The sequence below is a fragment of the Poecilia reticulata genome, chromosome 23 (genome assembly GCF_904066995.2).
Source record: "Poecilia reticulata chromosome 23, P_reticulata-male-v2, whole genome shotgun sequence".
In the NCBI taxonomy this organism is placed as follows: domain Eukaryota; kingdom Metazoa; phylum Chordata; class Actinopteri; order Cyprinodontiformes; family Poeciliidae; genus Poecilia; species Poecilia reticulata.
Genome location: NC_088852.1, coordinates 3,481,263 through 3,501,899, shown reverse-complemented (window position 1 = coordinate 3,501,899; position 20,637 = coordinate 3,481,263). Strand labels below are relative to the sequence as shown.

At 42.7% G+C, this 20,637-nt stretch overlaps 1 protein-coding gene across 1 annotated transcript; it reads left to right on the top strand.

Annotated features, from left to right (window-relative positions):
• Positions 1-208: 208 nt before the first annotated feature.
• On the top strand, positions 209-20,618 carry golgb1 (golgin B1). Its single transcript, XM_008400348.3, has 20 exons — positions 209-337; positions 1,769-1,847; positions 2,819-2,995; positions 3,070-3,183; positions 3,443-3,610; positions 3,699-3,815; positions 4,027-4,131; positions 5,224-5,827; positions 5,901-5,977; positions 7,423-7,468; positions 7,958-12,647; positions 12,845-13,256; positions 14,010-14,243; positions 14,664-15,401; positions 16,047-16,240; positions 17,258-17,417; positions 17,487-17,590; positions 17,658-17,729; positions 18,710-18,800; positions 18,875-20,618. The coding sequence occupies exons 2-20, from the start codon at positions 1,779-1,781 to the stop codon at positions 19,010-19,012; spliced, it is 8,310 nt and encodes a 2,769-aa protein (XP_008398570.2). The 5' UTR covers positions 209-337; positions 1,769-1,778; the 3' UTR covers positions 19,013-20,618.
• The last annotated feature ends 19 nt before the right edge of the window (positions 20,619-20,637 follow it).

The following is a 20,637-nucleotide window of genomic DNA, read 5'->3' as shown; positions in this document are numbered from 1 at the left end:
GGGCCAAGAGGAGCAGACTCCTCCCCAGCTGCTTCCCGTGGTTCACAATCAGTTTCACTCTTTGGTCATGTCTTGCCATCTTTACAATCTGTATAAATTCAGTTAAATTGTCATTTCGTCGTGTTTGGGTTGGTATATTTAGTCAGACACTCCCCGACGAAAAAAGGGGTGTGTACGCCTTTAAATTTGTCAACGGTCTCTTACAGATCCCAGCTGTCCAATCAGAGCAGAGAAAGTTCTGTTTCCGGGAGTGTTTGGTGATGTGGCTCTAAAATCCATCCGAGGAAATAAAGAAAAATTAAAACCAGACGGATTTATCTGAGCAGCATCCGCACAGGTGAGTTAAAGCTGATTTTTATTTCAAAAAAGCACGCCACCGACTGGGGTGCGCAGCTGTCAGGCGGAAAAAACAGTAGAAAGTCAGTGAAGCTCAGGAGAGGCTGTCCTTATTTACCTTTAGCAGCGTTAGCTCGCCAAGTAGCCCCAGCTAACTCGCTGCTCCGTGGGAAACAGTCAGTTTAAATGCTGAGCTTCCACCGAACTGCTCCTCCGTCTCCATTTTATAGCATTATTTAAAAATGGCTGCCATTTAAGCTGTGGAAGTTCACCGTCAGTTTGCGCGTTTAGCTAGCAAGAATCTTTTCTCTCCACTAAAAGATCGACGCAGCCGTAGTGAAGCGTCCAGGAGCTTCGGAAAGCGTTCGGCTCCTTTCGGTCTTGTCCGGAAAACTGGGATAAGGGAATCTCTGCTAATGTGTAGCCCTTTGAATTTAAAGTGAAACTCAGCTGCTGCCGATTTATTTATTTATCTCATGGTGGGCGGACTCTCCATATCTTTTATTTATGTCCGCCTATATCAGGTGCAAAAAAACCTCTGATTTCTTTACGCGTCACTTTTTAAAGAGCCATAACACTATAAATTCATTTTGATTGACAAGGTAAATGACGCTCAACGTGTTATTTTTGTAAGACTTTGTCTCATAAACCTTCAGAAAGGACAAAGAAGCCCTTTTTGTTGTTTTTCTTAATATAAATGTAATGACAAAAGGCTAGTTTAGCAATTTCTGCCTCACAAAATTCCCACAACAGAATAACAATAAAAGTTGATGAGTAAACCTCATACAAATTAATTTTTTCCTGCATTTTCCATGAATATGAATTGCTGTAAAGTATATAACAATTTTTTAAATTAAATGTTGCTTATTTTTCTGAGTAAAACAGAAAATCTTAGAAATATCTTTTATTGTTCCACCAATGTGACAAAATAATAAGCAATAAAATGCGTAAAAACAATCCAGGGAATGTGTAGGATACACTTTTTAAATTACAGAATGTTTAAATTTATTTATGAAGCACTTTCAAAACATGAGCTGCACCAGAGTTTTGTGTAGCAGCAAAATATGCAAAAACAAAGTAATAAAATCACTCCATAAAACAATAAAAGTAGAGGTAAGTCACGTTACACTTTGCTTGAATGTAAGGCCTCTGCAGCCTCTAACAGTGTTTTGTTGTTTGAACCTTCACGGCTAAATGAAACTGGTTTGCTGCTTCCATCTACTTGTCCTTGCAAAATAAATAAATACGCCTTGAGCCATGTTTATTCAGCTTCAGAGGACCAGTTTCTCAGGATATCTGGTGCAGATGGGCGTCCTGTTCAACAGCTGCATTCAGGAACACTGCAGAGTTGAATTACATTTAATAAAATATCTCTGCAGTAAAAAGACAAGGAAGCCTTTAAATGTTTTTTATTGTTTTTGTCGCCTCACAGTCCCGACTTTATGTTAAGCCGTCTGGCCAACGTCCTCCAGGAGCTTTCTGGAGAGGAGGGCGCAGATGGAAACCAACAGGTGACTTCAATTCACACAATTTAAAAAAATAAAAATTAAGAATATCGTAATCAGCTGTTGTTTGAGCTTCTAAATGTGTAATTTAATGTGTTCAGCTCTGCACATTCAGGTCATTCAGTTCATATTTTATTACGTTATGGTGAAGTTAAATGTGTTTTAATGGAATTTTATAAGAAATATAAACCAAAAGAACACTCAGAACTGCTTGTCACATGTTTGTCTTTCTGCTATTTGCATTTTTATTTTTTTTTATCTGCTCATTACAAAATGTATTACTTTTTATTTGCAACATGAATTTTATCACAATATTAGGTTGTGTTATTGTTCTAATGATAACATTAATGAACTATGTTTTATATCTTTAACTATAACTTGTTTATTTATTTGGATTCCCATTAGCGAGATTATAAAATAACATTTATTACTAAAACAGCTACACACACTGAATATGACATCAGTAACACAGCATATTGATTCATAAATATACAATTATAAAACTTTATTTTAATTATAAACACCATAAACGGAAATACTGCTTTTCTTCAGGAAACCATTTGCTTAAAGAAGTGAGATTTTAATTCACTGATTTTCACACAATAACTACAATTAATCTTATTTTTCAGATTTATTGATATTTATTGATCCTCCCTGTTGGATGAACAGTGAATAAAATAGTAAAAATAACATTTCCAGCAGTGTTTGTGTTAGAAATTTTCATAATAAATGATAAACGACACCATAAATGTCCACTTGTAAGTCATGCTGCTGTTTCTTTAATTACTTTCATGGTATAACATTTTCTGAATCCCAGTTTGAATCTATAAGTTGCCCCTTTTACTTTGATACCCCCCCCAAAAAAAACAATTTCCTTCAGAAATCACATAATCATTTGCGGAAAAAGAATTCATAAAGTTTGCATTTTTAAGTCTTGCTTTTTGCCTTACTCTTGGTGTAATTATCTGTGTTTAAAGGGCGTGCTGGAGCCTCAGCTCCCGTCTGCGGCGGACGCCGAGGTTCCCGAGGACGCCATGGAGAGGCTGGCCCACCTGGAGCAGCTGGTGGTCCAGCTGAAGGAGCTCATCCGAGACAAAGACGCTCAGCTGCTGCAGCAGGAGACCGAGCTGACCAGCAAAGATGCTCAGCTCAAGGTAGATGAGCTCCTTCCTTGTTTTTCTGCCAACTTGTTTAAAGTTGCTGTAAATGTTTCTCCTGGTTTCTGCAGAATGAGAAAGAAGAGGCGGAAGCTCGTTTCACCAAACTCAAACTGCAGGCGAAAGCCAAGATGGCGTCACTCAACAAGCAGATAACGGAGCTGAAAGGACAAGCAGAATCCGCGGTGAGTCCAAGAGTTCACCTTCAAACTACAGCCGAGACATTTCCTGTTTTAATCTGATTTTACTCCCTTTTATTTCTAAAACAGAAATTACAAATTAGAAAACTGTAAAACATGCTTGTCAAACAAGATGGCTGCCCTGAACACTGGTGCAAAAATAATCTTCAGCACCCAAAATGTGACTTTTTGCCCCGCTCCAACACAAACCCCTCAATTAATTTCTCCTTTGTACGTTAATCTTCTCCTTCAACGCCTCCTGCAGACTCCAGACGGTTCTTTCTCCTCTGCCGGTGCGTCGGCAGCCGAAGAGGAGCTTCAGGATCTGCGGGCCAAGCTGAGCGAGGAGGAGGCCAGCAGCCGGCAGCTGAAGGAGCGACTCCTAGCCACCGAGCTGCTGCTGCAGGAGAAGGAGGCTGCCCACGCCGAGCAGGTCACCCTAACTACTCAAACGAACTCGGCTGACGAGGTGCAGCTAGTGTTTAATTAGTTTAACTTGTATTCGTTTGTTTGTTTTGCAGCTGCGGGCGCTGCAGGCCGTCGTCGCTGAGAAGGACGCTCGTTTTCAGGAGCAGATTCAGAGACATGAAGAGGAGCTGCTGAAGGTCGGCACACAGGACGGCACCGAGCTGCAGCAGGTAGCAAACCCAGCTGTAATTATTTCTACACAAATCCTGCTCTCTTAAGGTTGTCAAGAGCTATGATGAAGGTTTTCATCCAGATTTTCCTCAGAAATGAGAGAATTGGTTGGTTAAACATGTACTATATTCCTCATATTCTGGCTAAGTCCTTGTTTTAGCTTTGTTTTAAATCGAAGTTGTGATGCGTCTGATATTTCTGATCTCCCAGGCGGCTCAGCAGCGCTGCGTTGAGCTGGAAGAGACTTTGTTTTCTCGATCCCAAGAGCTGGAAATGCTGCAGCAGGAAGTGAGCAGCGCTGATCAACAGAAACAGGTGGAGATCCCAATAACTGCAGCCTGATGGCTGCTGTCAGCGGCGTCCAAAATATTTTATTCACAAGTATTTATGGGCCAGAAAAAAACTAAAGAAAGCAAAGTAGCCAATTTTTTCTTTATTTCTTATTTTATTTTTTAATTTTGCACATTTGCTGTATTAAATAAAAGCCACCAAATTGTCAGGTGTTTTTAGGTTCGATTATATATTTTATTCTAAGTTACCGGGTTCATCAAATGAGGTAGCAATTTGGCTCCAACTCTCCTCCCCTCGTCATTTCTATATTCTATGCAAGAAATGTTGAATAAATATTAATGTTGTTTAAACATATCATCTCCGATGTCCGCTGGACTTCGTGTTGCGCTGTGTCAGCAGTTTGGGATTCCCCTCTAATTTCCCCTAATAAAGCGCGGAGGAGAATCCGTGCTTTCTGATTGGCTACCTGTCACATTCAGCGTTAAACTCCCAGTCGGGGAAAACCCCTGATTTAGATCGGAGCGGCTACGACATCCCACTACATGATGATCGGTTACGAAACCACCAGCAACAATCTTAGAACGGCCAACGATCTAAGATTCTCATAAAGGGAAAAAAGGGGCAAAAAATGGTGTAGTGTGAATTATTGCATTAGATAGTGGGATGTGTCCGTCTTCTCTATTTAAATCTAGTGATTACTGAAGGGCAATATAGTATACAGACTTTATAATCTGCACTCTTCTGGTTGAATGCAGTATTTATTTCCACTTTGGCTTTAAGTTGTTTAGTTTTTATTCAAGTACGTTTTTTGTTAATAGAGACTGAGAATCCATTTTATTTTTTTCTTTGGTTGTTTTGTTTGTTTAGTTTATCAGTTCCAGTGTTCTTTTGAAAATAAAGTGTATCTATCAGGAAATCGCATGTATTATTATGTCATTTCCATAAAATCAGTGTCAAAAGGTCTTGAAACAATATTATCGTTTATCGCAATAATTTTTTTAGATAATCGTCCAGCAAAATTTGTTATCGTGACAGGCCTAGTCTAGAGGTTCTTCTTGCAAAAATCACCAACAAACATGATTTTTATTTATTTGTTTGTTTGTTATTTTCTTGCAGATTTTGACGGCTCAGTTCCGGCTGATGGAGCAGGAGCTAACTGAGGCCGTCCGGCTGAGGCAGGAGTGGGCTGAACGGGCCCGCCAGGGCGACGCGGAACTCTCCGCCCTGAGGGAGGCGGCGCTCATCAGCCAGCAGCAGCTGGAGAAAGAGAAGATGGAGGTCTCCAGGTTGGAGGCGGAGCTAATTCTGATGAAAGAGGCGGAGCTAGCGGCCGCCCAAGCGCACCAAGATGCCTCAGAGAGGGACAGGGCAGAAATCACGCGGCTCCAAAGCGAAATCAGAGAAGCAGAGTCAGCCAGGGAGGAGACCGTGGAACAAGAGAGGTTAGAGGTCGATGACCTGCAGACAGAGCTGGCGAACCTCAGGGAGGAGCAGGAAGGTGTGAAGAAGAAGGAGGAGCTTCTGGCTGAGGTCTGGAGCCACCTTCGCTCCATTGCCCCTGAAGCGATGCCGGAGGGCGACCCGACTGACCCCACTGACCCCTCTCTGCTGCTGGACTCGGTGCGGTCCGTGGAGACGCAGCTGATCAGACTGAAGGGCGAATGCGGAGATCTGAGCGAACAGTACGCCCAGCTCACCCAGAACATGGAGGTGCTGCAGGGTAAGGGTCCTGCTGCTGTCGAAGGTTAAGCTCATGGTTCTGGTTCTGATCGGTTTCCACGTCTGATTTCCAGAACAACTTCACATAAAAACAGCAGAACAAGAGGAGGCCGACGTCAAGATACGACAGCTGGAGCAGCAGATCGTAGAAGTCAGTCCATCTTGATTTTCTACTTTGTTTTTGTTGCCTTTTCTGTTCATTCCTGTTTTATGATTTTTTTCAGACAAGTCTTAATATTGAAGTTATTCCGATTTTTTTTTTTCCCCATTAAATCATAATTTCCCATCTATTTTTCCTACAAAAAAATGCACTGTGTTGTGTATAAATTTGGCTGCCTCTAGTCTGATACTCCTAAATAAAACGCAGTAGAACTAATTAAAGGTGAGCAGGGTTAGGTTCTGAGGTTCTGTTTAGTCTGATTCAGTCCGTTGGTCTAGAAAGTCCGGTTCGTTTGCGGAGGTGTGAATGTTTAATTGGACCAAAAACCCGAACTCTGGTTTGCCTACAAACCTCGGTCTTGTTTCGGTTAAAGTGAACTCTGACGCGGTTCAAACGCTAAGCGGGCTGGAAACCGCACCAAAAGCAGGAAGCGGACTGCAGCGCAAGGCATTCTGGGTAAATACAACCAAAACAAGCGTGAGAGTTTAGCTCTAGAAAGAGAAATGGCTTCTAAATCCTAAAGCCGCTAAAATCTGATGCCATTCCGTTTTTGTTGACGTTTCGTCAAGAAGGAAGTTGCATTCATTGTCTTCTTCGTGTTTCCTTCAGTGGTTCTTGGTGCAGCGCCCCCCACAGGCCAGGAGGGAAACACTTTTTCAAAGGTTTTGGATTGTTAGACAAAAAATCAAATCACACCAGCTGAAAATGTAACAAATGTTGCAGTTTTGATCCGCAGTGAAACTGAGTTCTTTCATAATTATACTTTTCAACCATTTTTTTACATTTACCTCTTCTGGCTTCTTCTGGTGCAAAATTATGATGCATGTCCACGACGTAAAAGTCGGATGAAATGCAACATGACTGTTAAAGCTGCTGACACTTTATAACAATCACATTTGATTTAGTTGCACAAGTGGAAGTGGAAAAATCAGATTTTTTGGGGGGGTGAAAAGATCAGAATTGGACCGTTGAGACTGCCGTGAAAAAGTTGGGTTTGTGTTGCATTCAGCTGCTGTATAAACATCTAAAAGTGATGATCTGTCTCACCTGGCTTTGGGCGCCCTTTCAAAGTCACCTTTTCCTCTGAGGTCAGAAGAGACGGACGGATTCTGTCCTCCCTGTTCCGGGTCACAGCTTTAGTCTGGACAGGTGATCTGCACCTGTCTGATGCAGGCCAGGCGGGACGGTGTCTGTCTGGATGCTTCATCTCAGAGGGAGGAAGAATATTTAATCCCCTCTCCACTGAGCCGACCTTCACCTTGAACTGCAGACTCATGAGCCACGCCGCTAATTCAGATTTAAACTGGGAGAATATTTCAAAACATAATCTTCATAACTATGTTTTGTTTTTATTTAGAGGACTTTTATTTTTAAATATTAAACTGTTTAATCTAGATTTAGCTAAACATATCATATCCTCTTTTTTTTTTTTTTAGATGTCTGACACTGAAACGTCTCCAGATTCATCCCAACCTGATAAAGGTAAATACATTTTTATCACACTTGATAAATTAAAGGGAAATGGCAACAAAATTATTCATTTACTATTTTCCTTATTTGGTCAAGGCAAGGACAAAAAGTCTTGACATTTATTTTAAGTTTACTCTCTAAGGTATGAATGTCGTAACTAATAATTATTTTAGTGATCGATTATTCTACATATTTTTTATTTAACCCCTTAAGCTTAATAATTGGTATTAGAAATGCATAAAAAATACAATTGAGCAAATCGGTTCATTTTTTACATAAAAATAAACACGTGAGAAGCTAAGCTACTTCTGCTTAACATCAATACAGACTAAGCCCAACATAAATGGGATTTTGTTATATTTCTTTGCAATAACTTGAGGCTATTTAAGATTTATTCTGTAATTTCAGCCACATTAAGTTTGAACATTACAGTTAAATGCCTCGATCACACCATCATATGGAGCTAGTCAAAAATATATATATTTTTATTACCTTCTGCAGAACATATTTTGGCGCTGGAGCAGCAGCTTGTAGAAAAAGACAATGAGCTAGTTGCCTTAAGAGAATCCATCACAGTTGCTACAAAACAAAGCTCAGGAGAAGCTGAAATGAACCAAAGTCCGGATCAAGATGCTGCTGTAGCTCCTGCTGACTCTGTGGAAGACACACAAGATGAAGAGACCACCTTAGTTGCAGAAGACACCTCCGTCCTCTCCATCCCTGCTGACAGCGAAAGCAGCCCGGAGCTCATCGGACCCCAGTCCGAGTCTCCTGAAGAATCAAAGGGCACCTCCTCAGATGAGATGGTCACCAGCACTGATTCGGAGGTGGCCCACAGCAGCTGGACGCTCCTGGAAGCCATGAATCAAGATGGCGCTCAGGAGTGGCCCTCCGCCCCGCAGGATGTTGGTCAGTCCTGGGTGGCAACAAGCATGGAGCAGGAATCCTCCCAGACGTCATCCGTGGTCCAAGTCCACCTGACCCAACAGAGTCCCTCCTCCACCGACGAAAACGTCAATCTGTTTGCTCAGGCTTTAGCCGAGGAGCTACAGAAGAGGTACGGTGAGCTTCTGGCGGAGCTGCAGGCACTTAAAGACGCAGCTGCAGCATCACAGGAGAGAATCAAGACGCTAGAAGAGGAAGCACAGTCTCTCACCGTCGCCAAAGAGGAATCTGAGGCTGAAGCATTCAGGTTGTCCAAGGAGCTGGAAAACGGCAAAATGGTGGAGAAACAGAGTGTCGAAATGCAACTTCTGGAAGAAGAACTGGAGATTTTAAAGAATGAAAATAAAACCAAGGAGGAGAAGATTGAGGCTTTGCAGGCAGATTTGGAAACAACGCAGAAAGCTCTGTCTGAGCAGGAAGGTGAGGCGAGGATGCTGAGCGCTCAGCTGGAGGACGGAGAACTTCTCTCTTCCGAGCTGCAGAAGAAGCTTCATGTAATGGAAAACAGCCTGTTGGAGCACTCTCAGATTTCTGATCTCCACAACGAGTCTCTATCAAAGAAGGACTCTGAGATTCAAGAGCTGCAGCTTCTTCTCACCCAGAAAGAAAAGGAGGTGGCGGAGCTTAACGACAGCATGTCCGCCAGGCTCCTTCAAGCAGAAGAAGAGAAGTTTGAGATGAAAGGAGAAGTGAGTAAACTTAAGGAGCAGATGGAAGAGCTGGAGAAGGTCAGAGATGATCAACAGCAAGCATCTAATGATGACGAAGAAGTGGTTACCTTGAGGAAGGAGAAGGAAGCCTTGGAAATGCAACTGGTAACCACAAAGAAGAAGCTGCAGGCAGCTCTGGTTCAGCGCAAGGAGCTCATGAAGAAAGTCAGCGAGTTTGAGAAGGAAGCCGAACGACAGAAGGAGAAAGACGAGACAGACGAACCTTCTGAGAAGCTCCCTCACAGACCTGAGATTCAGGACTTGGGGGACAAGATCATGAAGCTAGAAGACGCTTTAAGATCCAAAGAGGAAGAGGTGGAGGCTCTTAAGCAGAGACTTGACCATCAGGATCAAGTCCTTGCAGAGACAATTGCTCTGAACAGAAAGCTGAGCGAAGAACAGCCTGAAGCCACCTCTGAAACGGGCATCTTGCAGTCTCAAGTCACTTCTCTTGAAGCGGAGTGTGAAACGCTGCAGAAGAAGTTTCAAGAAGCCCAAGAATCCCGCAAGGAAACCATCCGCAAAGCCAAAGAGAAAGACAGGCATCATCGCGAACAGATGAAGCAGCTGAAGGATGACTTCAATGAGCTGACCGAGCGATTTGACGTGCAGAGCAGCGAACGGGAAGGTCTTCTCGACAAGCTTAGAGAACTGGAGGAAAAGGCAACCTCTGATGGAGATCCAGAACCGGCGCAGGCGTCTGCCGCAAACAGTTGGGTTCAAGAGGATTGGGTGGACTTTGCAGCATCTGAAACAGATTCATTGAAACCACAGGCAAGCGATCCCGATCAGCATCCTCTGGAGCCGTCTCCTGTTGCACCTACACAACTGGAGGAATCTCTTAAAGCTCTTCAAGACGAGATCCAAGATTGTCGGCAAGTGAACACTGAGCTGGAGAAGCAGCTTCAGGAAACTCACAGCAGCCTGTCGCTTAGGGAGTCTGAGATACTTGAACTGGGTAAAGACCTGGAAGCACTGAGAGAGAAGGAAAAGCAGATTGATGCCCTCTATGAGGAGATGAATGAACTTCGAGAAAAGTATCTTCAAGCTGAGGCTTATACAGAAACCCTCAAGGCAGAGATAGAAATGGCATCAAAAGCTTCTGCAGAGGCCTCCATGAAAACTCTTCAAGCTGAAGTGGAAGACTTCAAGCAGTTTCTGGACAACAAGAACCACGAGATATCAGAGCTCAGCCAGCAGCTGAGTGAACAGAACTCCCTCATACACTCAATGCAAGACTCTGTGTCTGAGAAAGATCAGCTGATAAGCTCTTTACAGGAGGAACTGAAGGCAGAGCAAGAGAAAATGCACAAACTGCAGACTGAGCTTCCACAAAAGCAAGAAGAAGACGGTGAGGCAAAGCTCCAGCAGCTTCAGCGAAAGCTTCAAGCTGCTCTGGTGTCTCGCAAAGAGGCCCTCAAAGAGAACAAGACGCTAAAGGAGCAGCTCGCTTTGGCTGAGAAGATAGTTGCTGAGCTGCAGCAGAAGATCGATTCAACAGAAGAAGAGCTTGAGAGTCTAAGAGGCGAAAGGGCAAAACTTATTGAGGAGGTGGATCGGACTCTAGTGGAGAACCAAAGTCTGGGGTCGTCATGCGAGAGTCTGAAGCTCGTAATGGAGGGAATAATCAATGAGAAGGATGCTTGTAAGAAGGAGGTGGAGTTGGCAAAGGAAGAGGCGGCGAGGGTGTGTAAGGAGTGGGAGGAGAAGGTCCAAGGGATGAAGGAGGAGTACGAGACTCTGCTCAAGTCTTATGAGAATGTGAGTGACGAGGCGGAGCGTGTGAGGAAGGTCCTGGAAGCTGCCCGGCAGGAAAGACAGGAGCTGGCGGCTAAGGCGAGAGCTCACGAGACTGCAAGGCAGGAGAGCGAGAGACGAGCAGAGGAGGCGCAGAAAGAGGTGGATACAGTGAAGGACAAGATGAGGAAGTTTGCAAAGACAAAACAGCAAAAGATAATGGAGCTGGAGGAGGAGAACGAGAGACTCCGAGAGAGGCAGGAAACTTCCAAACAAGATGACCCGGTCATCAAAGTTGAAGCAGAGCATCATCAGGAGGAGATGAGAGCTCTGCAAGCTGAACTGGAAGCTGCAGCAAGGGAAAGAGATGCTCTAAGTCAGCAGGTTGAAGAGCTGAATGGACAACTGGCTGACATGGAGGCAAATCAACGCAGCTCCGCACCTGTTGTAGAGGAAATCATCACTTCAACGCAGTCAGTGATGACTGCAGCAGAGCCACAAGACGATCTTGCAGTTGCAGAAGAAAAGGAGAAGATTCAAGCTTTACTGGAAGATAAACTGAGGGAGATTGAGATTCTGAATGCAGAGAAGGAACTCTGGCAAAAACGAGAAGCTGAACTGGCCTCTCTTGAGCAAGAACTGCAGGAGAGCAAAAATAACGAGAACCGTCTGGAGAAGAACCTTCAAGAAAGCAACGAGAGAGAAACACACCTGATTGAAGACGCTTCAAAGAGAGAAGCTCAGCTCAAAGAACTCCTTGAGAGTCTTGAAACCGAAAAAGACAACCTGGAGGAGCGTCTGATGAACCAGTTGGCCCAGCTCAACGGGAGCATAGCCACCTACCAGCAAGAAGCAGCAGACAACCGTGAGCAACTCGCTGAGACACAGCGAGAGGTAGAGAGGCTGGAGGCTGAGGTCCAGAGTGAGAAAGACCGAGCCGCCAGGCTGGAGGAGGATGTGAGGCAGGCCCGGCGAGAGAGAGCCGAAGCCGAGGCCGAGTCCGGAAAGCAGAGGGAACTGGAGCAGCAGCTGAGGTCTGCCCAGAGGGTCAAAGAAGGCAGCCAAAGCCGAGCAAAGCAGCTGGAGGAGCTACTGAGGGAAAAGCAACTGGAAGTGCGGCAGCTTCAGAGGGACTCCATCCAATATCAGGAGAAGATCAGTGAACTTGGACGTGAAGTCAAAGCCCTGCAGCTAAGCCAGGAGGAACTCCGAGGCAGGCTAGAGCAGTCAAAGATGGAGTCCGCCAAAACGTTAGAAGATCTGAAGAGGTCTGAAGCAGAAATGGAGAGTTGTAAAACCGAACTAGCGGAGGCACGGAAAGAGGCAAGTGAGGCGGTCTCTGCAAGAATGGCCACTGAGCAAAGCTTCCAGCAGAAAGAGGCTGCGCTGAAGGCTGAGGCGGAGCAAACTCTGGACTCTGTGAGATTCAGGCTGGGAGCTGAGCTGAAGGAGACGGAGCTCAGACTGGAGGAGGCCTACAGCGAGCGGGAGAAGGAGGAGGAAGCTGCTATGGAAGCCAGAGAGGTTGCAGAGGCAGCAGAGAGGCGAACCCAGGAGACCCAAGCCCGTCTGGACGAGACTCTAGCCAGGTTAGCCGCCTTCTCTCGCAGCATGTCCTCCCTGCAAGACGACAGGGACAGAGTTCTGGATGAAGCCCGGCAGTGGGAGACGCGTTTCAATAGCGCTCTGCAGGGGAAGGAGGCTGAAGTCCGTGAGGCTGAAACGCGCGTCAAGGAGCTCGCAGATCAACTTCAGAAAGAGACGGCGCTGAAAGAGGAGCTGGAGCAGTCTGTAAACAGGTACATCTTTTACATTTGTTTTTGCTACATTTAAATATTAAATTACTGGTTGCATCAATATCTGTTGATGCAACCAAGATTCCCGTCAGCTACAAAGTTCCCAGAAAAGTGACGTCACAGGAGAACGATCTTAATATTTGGTTCTGACAATGCAGCATTAAATTTTAGCTATGAGCTAAAAATATTTGTCGTTTTAGGTTACAGAAAGCAGAGAAAGACTGGCAGCTGAGATTTGAAGAAGAACAAAAGAAAGTCGTGGAGCACCAAGTGGTTCTTGATCAGGAAAGATCGAAGCTGGAGGAAACGGCATCCGAGTTGGTATCTGCTCAGAACGAAGTCGGCGTCCTCAAAAACACGCTGGAGAGTCTGCGTCAGAGGGTCCGGGCTCTGGAGGAGGCCGTCGGCAGACAGACGGGCGAAGTGGAGCGGGCCAGAACCGAGCTGAGGGAGAGGGAGGCCCAGGAGAGGCGTCTGTGTCTGAACGTGGAGCAGCTGGAGACGGACCTGCGTTCCTCCAAGGTTCTGACGGAGAGTTTACAGACGGAGCTACAGGAGAAGGAGAGGAGGGAGGTGGAGCTGCTGGGGGAGAAGGAGCTAGCTGTCGCACAGGTAAGCAAATACTTTCTTCTTCTAGCAAACAACTGCAGGTAGCATTGCTGCCACCAACTGGTAAGGAGTGGGAACTACAGATGCATTCTCTCAAATTCCGCTCTTGGGATTCATTTCATCCCAGATATGATTTACAATTTTAATCTGTTTTTCGGTTTCTTTTCTCAAAAGGAAATTACAAATGACAGAATATATATTTTTTAAATTGGCTTTTATTTCAATTATCCTTTCTGTGAGTTGTATGACAAAATAGTAAGACAAGTTGTCTCAGGGTGCATCTAACAATTAAGTTCTAGTTATTGATTAATCTATTGACAATTGTTTTTTTTATCTTAAATGCAAAATGCATTGCATGTACTTTTGTAGTTTTTTTTAGCAAATGGTCTGTTCACTATCGATTAACTGATTACTAAATTAATCAATTGTTGAATTGTTAGTCGTGTTACTGAAAATAATTTGATGCCGATACCAAAGCATAACTTCACAAGATTCGCAGCATTCTGCATTTAATTTTTTATTTTATTTATTTAAAAAAAAAATTAAAAACAGCCTGGCTCTGATGGTCTTTCTTAGAGTTGACCTGAATTCAAAGTCTAAATAAATGTCAAACAAGATGGCCGCCCTGGGCGCTGACATCACTCTGAACTATGGAAACCTGAGGAGCGCATTGGTGGAAAAAAATGTAGGTTTTCTGAAAAATGTATTGAAACCCTTTCCAAATATTTTGTTTCTGCACATAATTTGCTCCAAAAGGCAGCAGAGGAGGCGCGGAAGGAGGCTGAGAGCCGGGCACAAGATGCCGAAAGGGAGCTGGAGCAGAGAAGAGGAGAAGTGAGGGATCTGGAAGGAAAACTACGGGAAGCACAGGAGGAGAGCAGCAACCGGAAAACCAAGCTGGACTCTTTCACCAAGGCGATGGGATCGCTGCAGGACGACAGAGACCGAGTGCTCAGCACGTACAAACAGCTGGAGGAGAAACACCTGCAGGTAACCTGAGTGCAGGAGCGAAAAGCTTAGTGACGAAAGCTTTCCAGATGAATCTGTTGAAGATTGAGTTACATTCAAATATACTTAATCTGAGTTGCTGACTTTCTAGCCTCAAAGGCATGGAGCAAGGGTGAGTCATCCAGATATAAGTAGACATATTTGACAAAAAAAAATAAGATTTTTCTAAAAAAAAACTTGAGATTTCTGAATTTCAAGTCACAACACAGAAATTTCCTAAATTAATCTCAAAATTTCTGAGTTTTTTTGGCAGAAATTTACTACAGTGGCCCCAATTTGCCAAGTAAAATAAATTTTGCTCATTGAGACAATGTTTTTTTTCCCATCACGTTATAATTTTCTGTGTTATCTCACCTTTCAATTAAAGGCTGAACCTGTTTTGCCCTGTGCGTCGTCTTGCAGGTGATGATGGAGAAGGATGGTCTGATCCAGGAGGCGGCGGCAGAGAACAACAGCCTGAAAGAGGAGCTTCGCTCTCTGCTGGTCCAGAGAGACGACATGCACGCCGAGCAGGCCAAGCTGTCGGCTCAGCTCCACGGATACCGAGACAACCTCACCCAAGTGTTAAGCATGAAGGACTCCCAACACAAACAGCTTCTGGCAGCTCACAGGGAGAAGATCTCGACCTTACAGCGGGAGCGCGGGGAGCTGGAGGCTCAGCTGAGCAGCAAAACCAAAGAAGAGACGCAGAAAGTGGAGATGGAGACTCTCAGTCGAGCCTCGCAGGTGATGGACGCACCTGGAGCGGAGGTGGAGAAGCTTAGGGAGCAGCTGCAGGCGGAGCGCGTCCGAGCCGAGGCTCTGGAGGAACAGCTCGCCGCCGAGAGCAGAGAGCTGGCCGAGCTGCGCTGGGAGGGCGGCGTGATGCGCACTGAGTCGGAGAGCGCCCAGGAGAGGGTGGCGGAGCTGGCCCGCGACCTGCTGATCGTGGAGCAGCGGCTGCTGGAGGAGACGGACACCACCAAGCAGCTAAGGCAGCAGCTCGCCGATGCCATGGCGGCGCTGCAGCAGGCCAGAGAGGAGGCGGCGCAGAAGGTCAGGGAGCCGGAGGAGCGGAGCAGGGCGGCACAGAGCGGTGCTGGAGAGGTGTGGGGCCTGAAGAACGCCCTGCAGGCCCTGCAGAACGACAGGGAGAGGCTGGTGAGCTGAAACCTGCTGCTTCGCTTCATGATATGAGCGTTTTAGCAACTTCGCTCCGTTTTAGTGATGCTGCCAACGATTGTTTTAGTGATTAATCCATTGATTATCCTGACGATTGCAGAATGCTCCAATTCTCTTCTGTCCAGATTTTTATTTAACCACTTCAGCCTTTTTTACATTGGAGCATTAAAGCCACACTAAGAAGATAAAGAAATTATAGTTACAAGAGTAAAGTCAAAGCATTGTTTTTTCTCATGCTATTACAACTGGACTTTATTCACATGTGACTTTTTTCTCGTACTACGACTTTATTCTCATTATTTTTACTTTATTCTCGTCATATTGTAGCTTTATTGTCAAAATTTTACTTTACTCTCATATTATTTTGACAATATTCTGGATTCTCATATTATTCCAACTCTATTATCATATTATTTTGACTTTCTCTTAATTTTATTTTATATGCTTTCTTTAAAAAGCCCCAAATATTTTTTTACATATTAGAAATAAACTAAAACTTCTAATAAAAAAAAAAAATCATTTCCGTTTTTAAATGAGGAAATCAACTTGTTTTTTCAGTGAACGTTATTTCAGTAATCAATTAATCACGATTAATCGTTCCTGCTCTGTTGTCTCTCTGTGCAGCTGGAGCAGCTGAACACGCAGACGGCCGAGCTGAAGAAGCAGAAGTCGGACCTGGCTCGGCTGGGAGCCGGCGAGCTCATTAAAGTCAGCCAGGAGCTTTTAGAGGAGAAGAAGAAGAACGAGGAGATCCTGGAGGCCGTGACGCGGCTGGAGAGCGCGGCGGACAGAAGCAAGCAGGAAACAGAATCCCTCAGGTTCCACCTCTTCACCAAATGGAAAAAAGCCGTACATTTCCCCCCAAAAACCTGGACATTTTGAGATTAATCTCAGAAATGTTCTACAAAACAAATCTTTAAATGTTATTTGTTTTTTTTTATAGAAAATTTCTGAGGTTAATCTGAAAGTTTCTATCACTTCATACAATTATTTTACTGATCGATTATTATGACGATTGGTTGGATTTTTAAAAAATTGGCACATTCTGCTGAATTTTATTTAACATAGTTAGCCTTTTTTTTTTTTACAACTGAGCGCTAAGGCCATGTGAGAAAATGAAATTGCTTGTAAAATCACAAAATTGCGAGAATAAAGTCGAAATATTAAAAGTTTCCTAGAAAACAATCTACAATTTTTAATCATGTCAAATATTCTAGAAAAAATACGGAAATTTCTGAGTTTATCTAAGAAGTTTTCTAGAAAAAAACAAAAATGTTTAACTTTACAGAAACTTTTCTTGAAATTTCCTGAACTTACTCTAAACATTTTTGAGTTTTTTCTCACACATTGTTTTAACTTTTGGAGCTCAGAAATTTTCACGTTTTTTTTTCTAGAAAATCTCTGAGATTAAAAATTTGAGATCCTTTTCTTGCAAATTTAAAAATTTTTGGAGTTCGAAAATTTACTTGTTTTTTTTTTCTAGAGAAATTCTTAAAAATTTCTTAGTGTTTTTTGCCTGGCATATTTGTGACTTTTTCTCAGTTTTTCTGAGATTTCTAAAATCTCAGAATTTTAAAAATTCTGAGATTAATCTTAAAATTTAAGAGGAGTTTTCTCGCAAATTTTCAATTTTTGGAGTTCACTAATTTTGTATTTTTTTCTCAGACATTTTGGAATTTCAGAAACTTTCTAGACAAAACAGAAAAATCTCTGAGTTTTGGGTGGAAATGTACTCTTTTTGTATTTTTATTATTTTTCTTTTCGTTGCAGATCTTTCTGCACTGTTTAATTTAAGTGGTGAAATGAACCATTTTTCAAATTGATTTGACTTCCAGGCTGGAGCGGACGGACTGGCTGGCTCAGGCGGAGCAGCTGAAGCAGCAGACGCTCGCCACGCTCTCAGAGAAAGACCAACAGCTGCGGCAGCTGGCCGCCATGTTGGAAGAGGCTCGACTCCAGAAGCCCAAACTCAAACGAGAACAGCTACAGAGACAGGTGAGCAGATGGAAATATGTAATTTAGCAAAGTGTTTTTTCTACTTTATTTATGTCTAAACCCCTGCAGGGCACAGAGGAAAGAGACAGCCCACCTGGAGCGCCGCAGGAGCGGAGCAGCCTGGCCGACGGCCGGTCCTCCAAGGCGGAGGAGCTCCTGGAGCTTCAGCAGAGGTTTTTATCAAACGCTTCATCCAGGAAACGACACAATAGATGCTGATTTTTATTTTCTGTACGTCAGACTAGAAGAAGAGACTCAGCAGCGGCTGGAGGTTGAGGAGCAGCTGATGGCGACACAAGATCTCCTCAAACGGTACGAACTTTAAAAAATAAAAATCAACAAAAAGAATCCTCCTGGGCTGTGACAAAACTACAAAAATAATAATAAACTAGAAAGAAACCAGCAAAAATTAAGAATAAAAAAATATTAATAACCCTGGATATAATAAATGATCAAAAATAAATTTAGTAAAAATAATTAAATATATAATTTTACTAATTATTAATGTAACAAAATAATACAAAATACTATTATATGGAAAGCAGAGTTTTCATCAATACAAACAAAATGAACAACAAAATATTATACATAATTATTTTTTTATAATCCATTAATTATTAATAACCTAAATAATAAAAATAAGGTCCTAAAATAAATATTAGAATTCAGAGAAGTAATAATAAAAGTAGTAAATTAATTAAAATAATAATAATTTAAAATGTTTTAATTTTCTTGAAGTTGTGGTTGACATGATTGAGAAAAATAATTAATAAAACTTATAAGATAATAAAATAGAAAATCTTTTATTCTTTAATTAAATTTTGAAAATTATGATAAACGTAAAAAACGAGGCAAAATTTAAAAGTAAAAAAATTACCTGTAATATAAAAATGGGACAAAATGTAGGAAAAATTAAGAATAAAAAGATCGTAAGGATAACAAGTATGGATGTAATATAATTAGTCTTTAGGCGACCAGTTTTGGTTAATATTAATTCAGCTTATAGAAAAAAACAGCAAATACTGCCTGAAAATTATTTATTGATTTATAGATCGCTTTACAGAAATGTGGCGTTGTCCTTCATGTTACCTTTAATAAAACTTACCTGCACACTTTTATTCATTTTAACCCAAAATATTTTATCTTTAACCTCATTACTGTTTTATCACTCAATTTTCTGCCTCTTGCTCATGGATTGCTCACAATATTATCATATTTTGACAAAATAATCCATAATTGATGATCTGAAGCATCAGCAGTGAATCACCTGATGTTTTTATTGTCTCCATCAGTCACAGCCAGGCTTCCTGGCACTCTGCAAACGAAGGGGATCTCTCTGAGACGGCTGTGTTTATCGAGCCGCCAGAGGGCGCCGTCACCCGGGTTAGGCTCATCCGTCACCTTAACAGCTGTAATGATAACCGTCCGTGATCCTAACGTTGTGTTTTACCCTGCAGACCCGCAGAGGAGGCCCCAGCTTGCTGCGGATGCTCCGCGTGGCGTTCTGCTCCCGTCAGCGAACCCCTCTGCTGCTCGGCCTCTACCTGCTCACTGTGCACGTACTGCTGCTCCTCTGCCTGGGCGGATACCTCTGAAAAACCGCTCCAAATAACACGGGAGAAGGTCCAAGAAAATAGAAATGTGTTGGTTATAATTCATAGTGTGATATATAATAATTTAACGAAGGGTCCGAAGGATGTTCTGTACAAACGGTGCACTTTAATCGTTTAGCCAAAGTGTATATACATTTACTTCAGGGGGTGTCTGTTTCAACTCTTTGGTCATAGGTGACCTCAAGTCACCTACAAGTGGGAGATTTTGCTACAAAACGGATGCAAAGGGACAATATCTTAATATTACTTAGAAAATAAACAAATGCAACCCTCAACTATAATTATGGAGCTAAGAAATTAGCTTCTTTGGTAGATCTGAGCCACCGCTCCTTCACATCAAAAGGGACTAAGTAGTTCGGCCATCTTATAAAGATCCCCCCAGTCTGAGGGTTTCCTGGGTTTCCTTTCCAGATCTGATGAGCTGAAAGAAAGACGCCACCAAGTGTTTTTTGGAAGTGTTGTACATCATGTGCCTTGTAGATTTGAGCTCTGAGTCTTTCCAATAACAGGAAAAAATTCTGAAAATACACAAAATTAGTGTATTTTACTGGGATTTTACAGTAGGGGCCAACATGAAGCAGAACATAATTGTGAGGTGGATGAAAAATGAGGCATGGTTTCTTACATGGGGGATTGATTTGTGGAGTGCACAACTAAGCTCGGCTCTTTATTTGTAAAAACATGGAAAACTATGCACAAAGTTTCTTCAGCTTCACAACTGATGCGAAATAATTCAAGAGGTATAAATACTTCTTTAAAGCACCACATATCGGAGCTGAAATCCTGTGAAAAAGTCAAACTAAAGTAACTATGCTACGTAAGCTAGCTCTGCTGGGCTTGCTAAGCTAGCTGTGAGATTAACGGTTTCGAGGAAGCAGGAAGCATTTTAAAATAAATTACTTCAAGTTGAGTTTATTATGTGATATTTATCTCCTTCTAACTTCCTTTTATGCACAAAAACGGTGAACGGTGCCATTTCTGGTTTTACATATCCCCGTGTCGTGTCTCTACATTAATTATGCAGTTTTTAATCCGTTCTCCAGTACTGTTTACTGTTAGTCATAGAGACGCGTTTCCCTTTATGTCCATTATGATGTTGCTGCATTCCAACGGATGAAGGATGACACATTTTTTTGAACGATATCGCCATTAACTTGGATTTAATATAATTCCTTGTTATGAAATATAGGTTAAATCGCCTTCCATATATATCATTCCTGTCTCGTAACACTGGGCTGCTAATTCTGCTGTCACATCCTTTATAAATCATCTTCTTGTAAATACCTGTTCAAAGGGCTGTATATGAAAAATATATTAAACATTTTTGGTGGTTTGGATCGAGGGAGACATTGATCTAAATTTAATTTCCTCGGTAGGTTTTTGTTTAAGTCCTCGTTGGGATCATCGTGACTCAGAAAATCTAATCACTATCTTGTTGATTATTAACCGAAGCTGAGGTTCAGACACTTTTTGCAGTGGGAACCGGTGTGTGTGAAACACTACAGTCGTTTTTCTCCATGGCTGGAGGGCAGGTTGTTACTGATGACACATGTTCAAAACTTTTAATAAAGGATGTTTTTAAGTGGAAGTGAAGTTTTGTTGGGTTT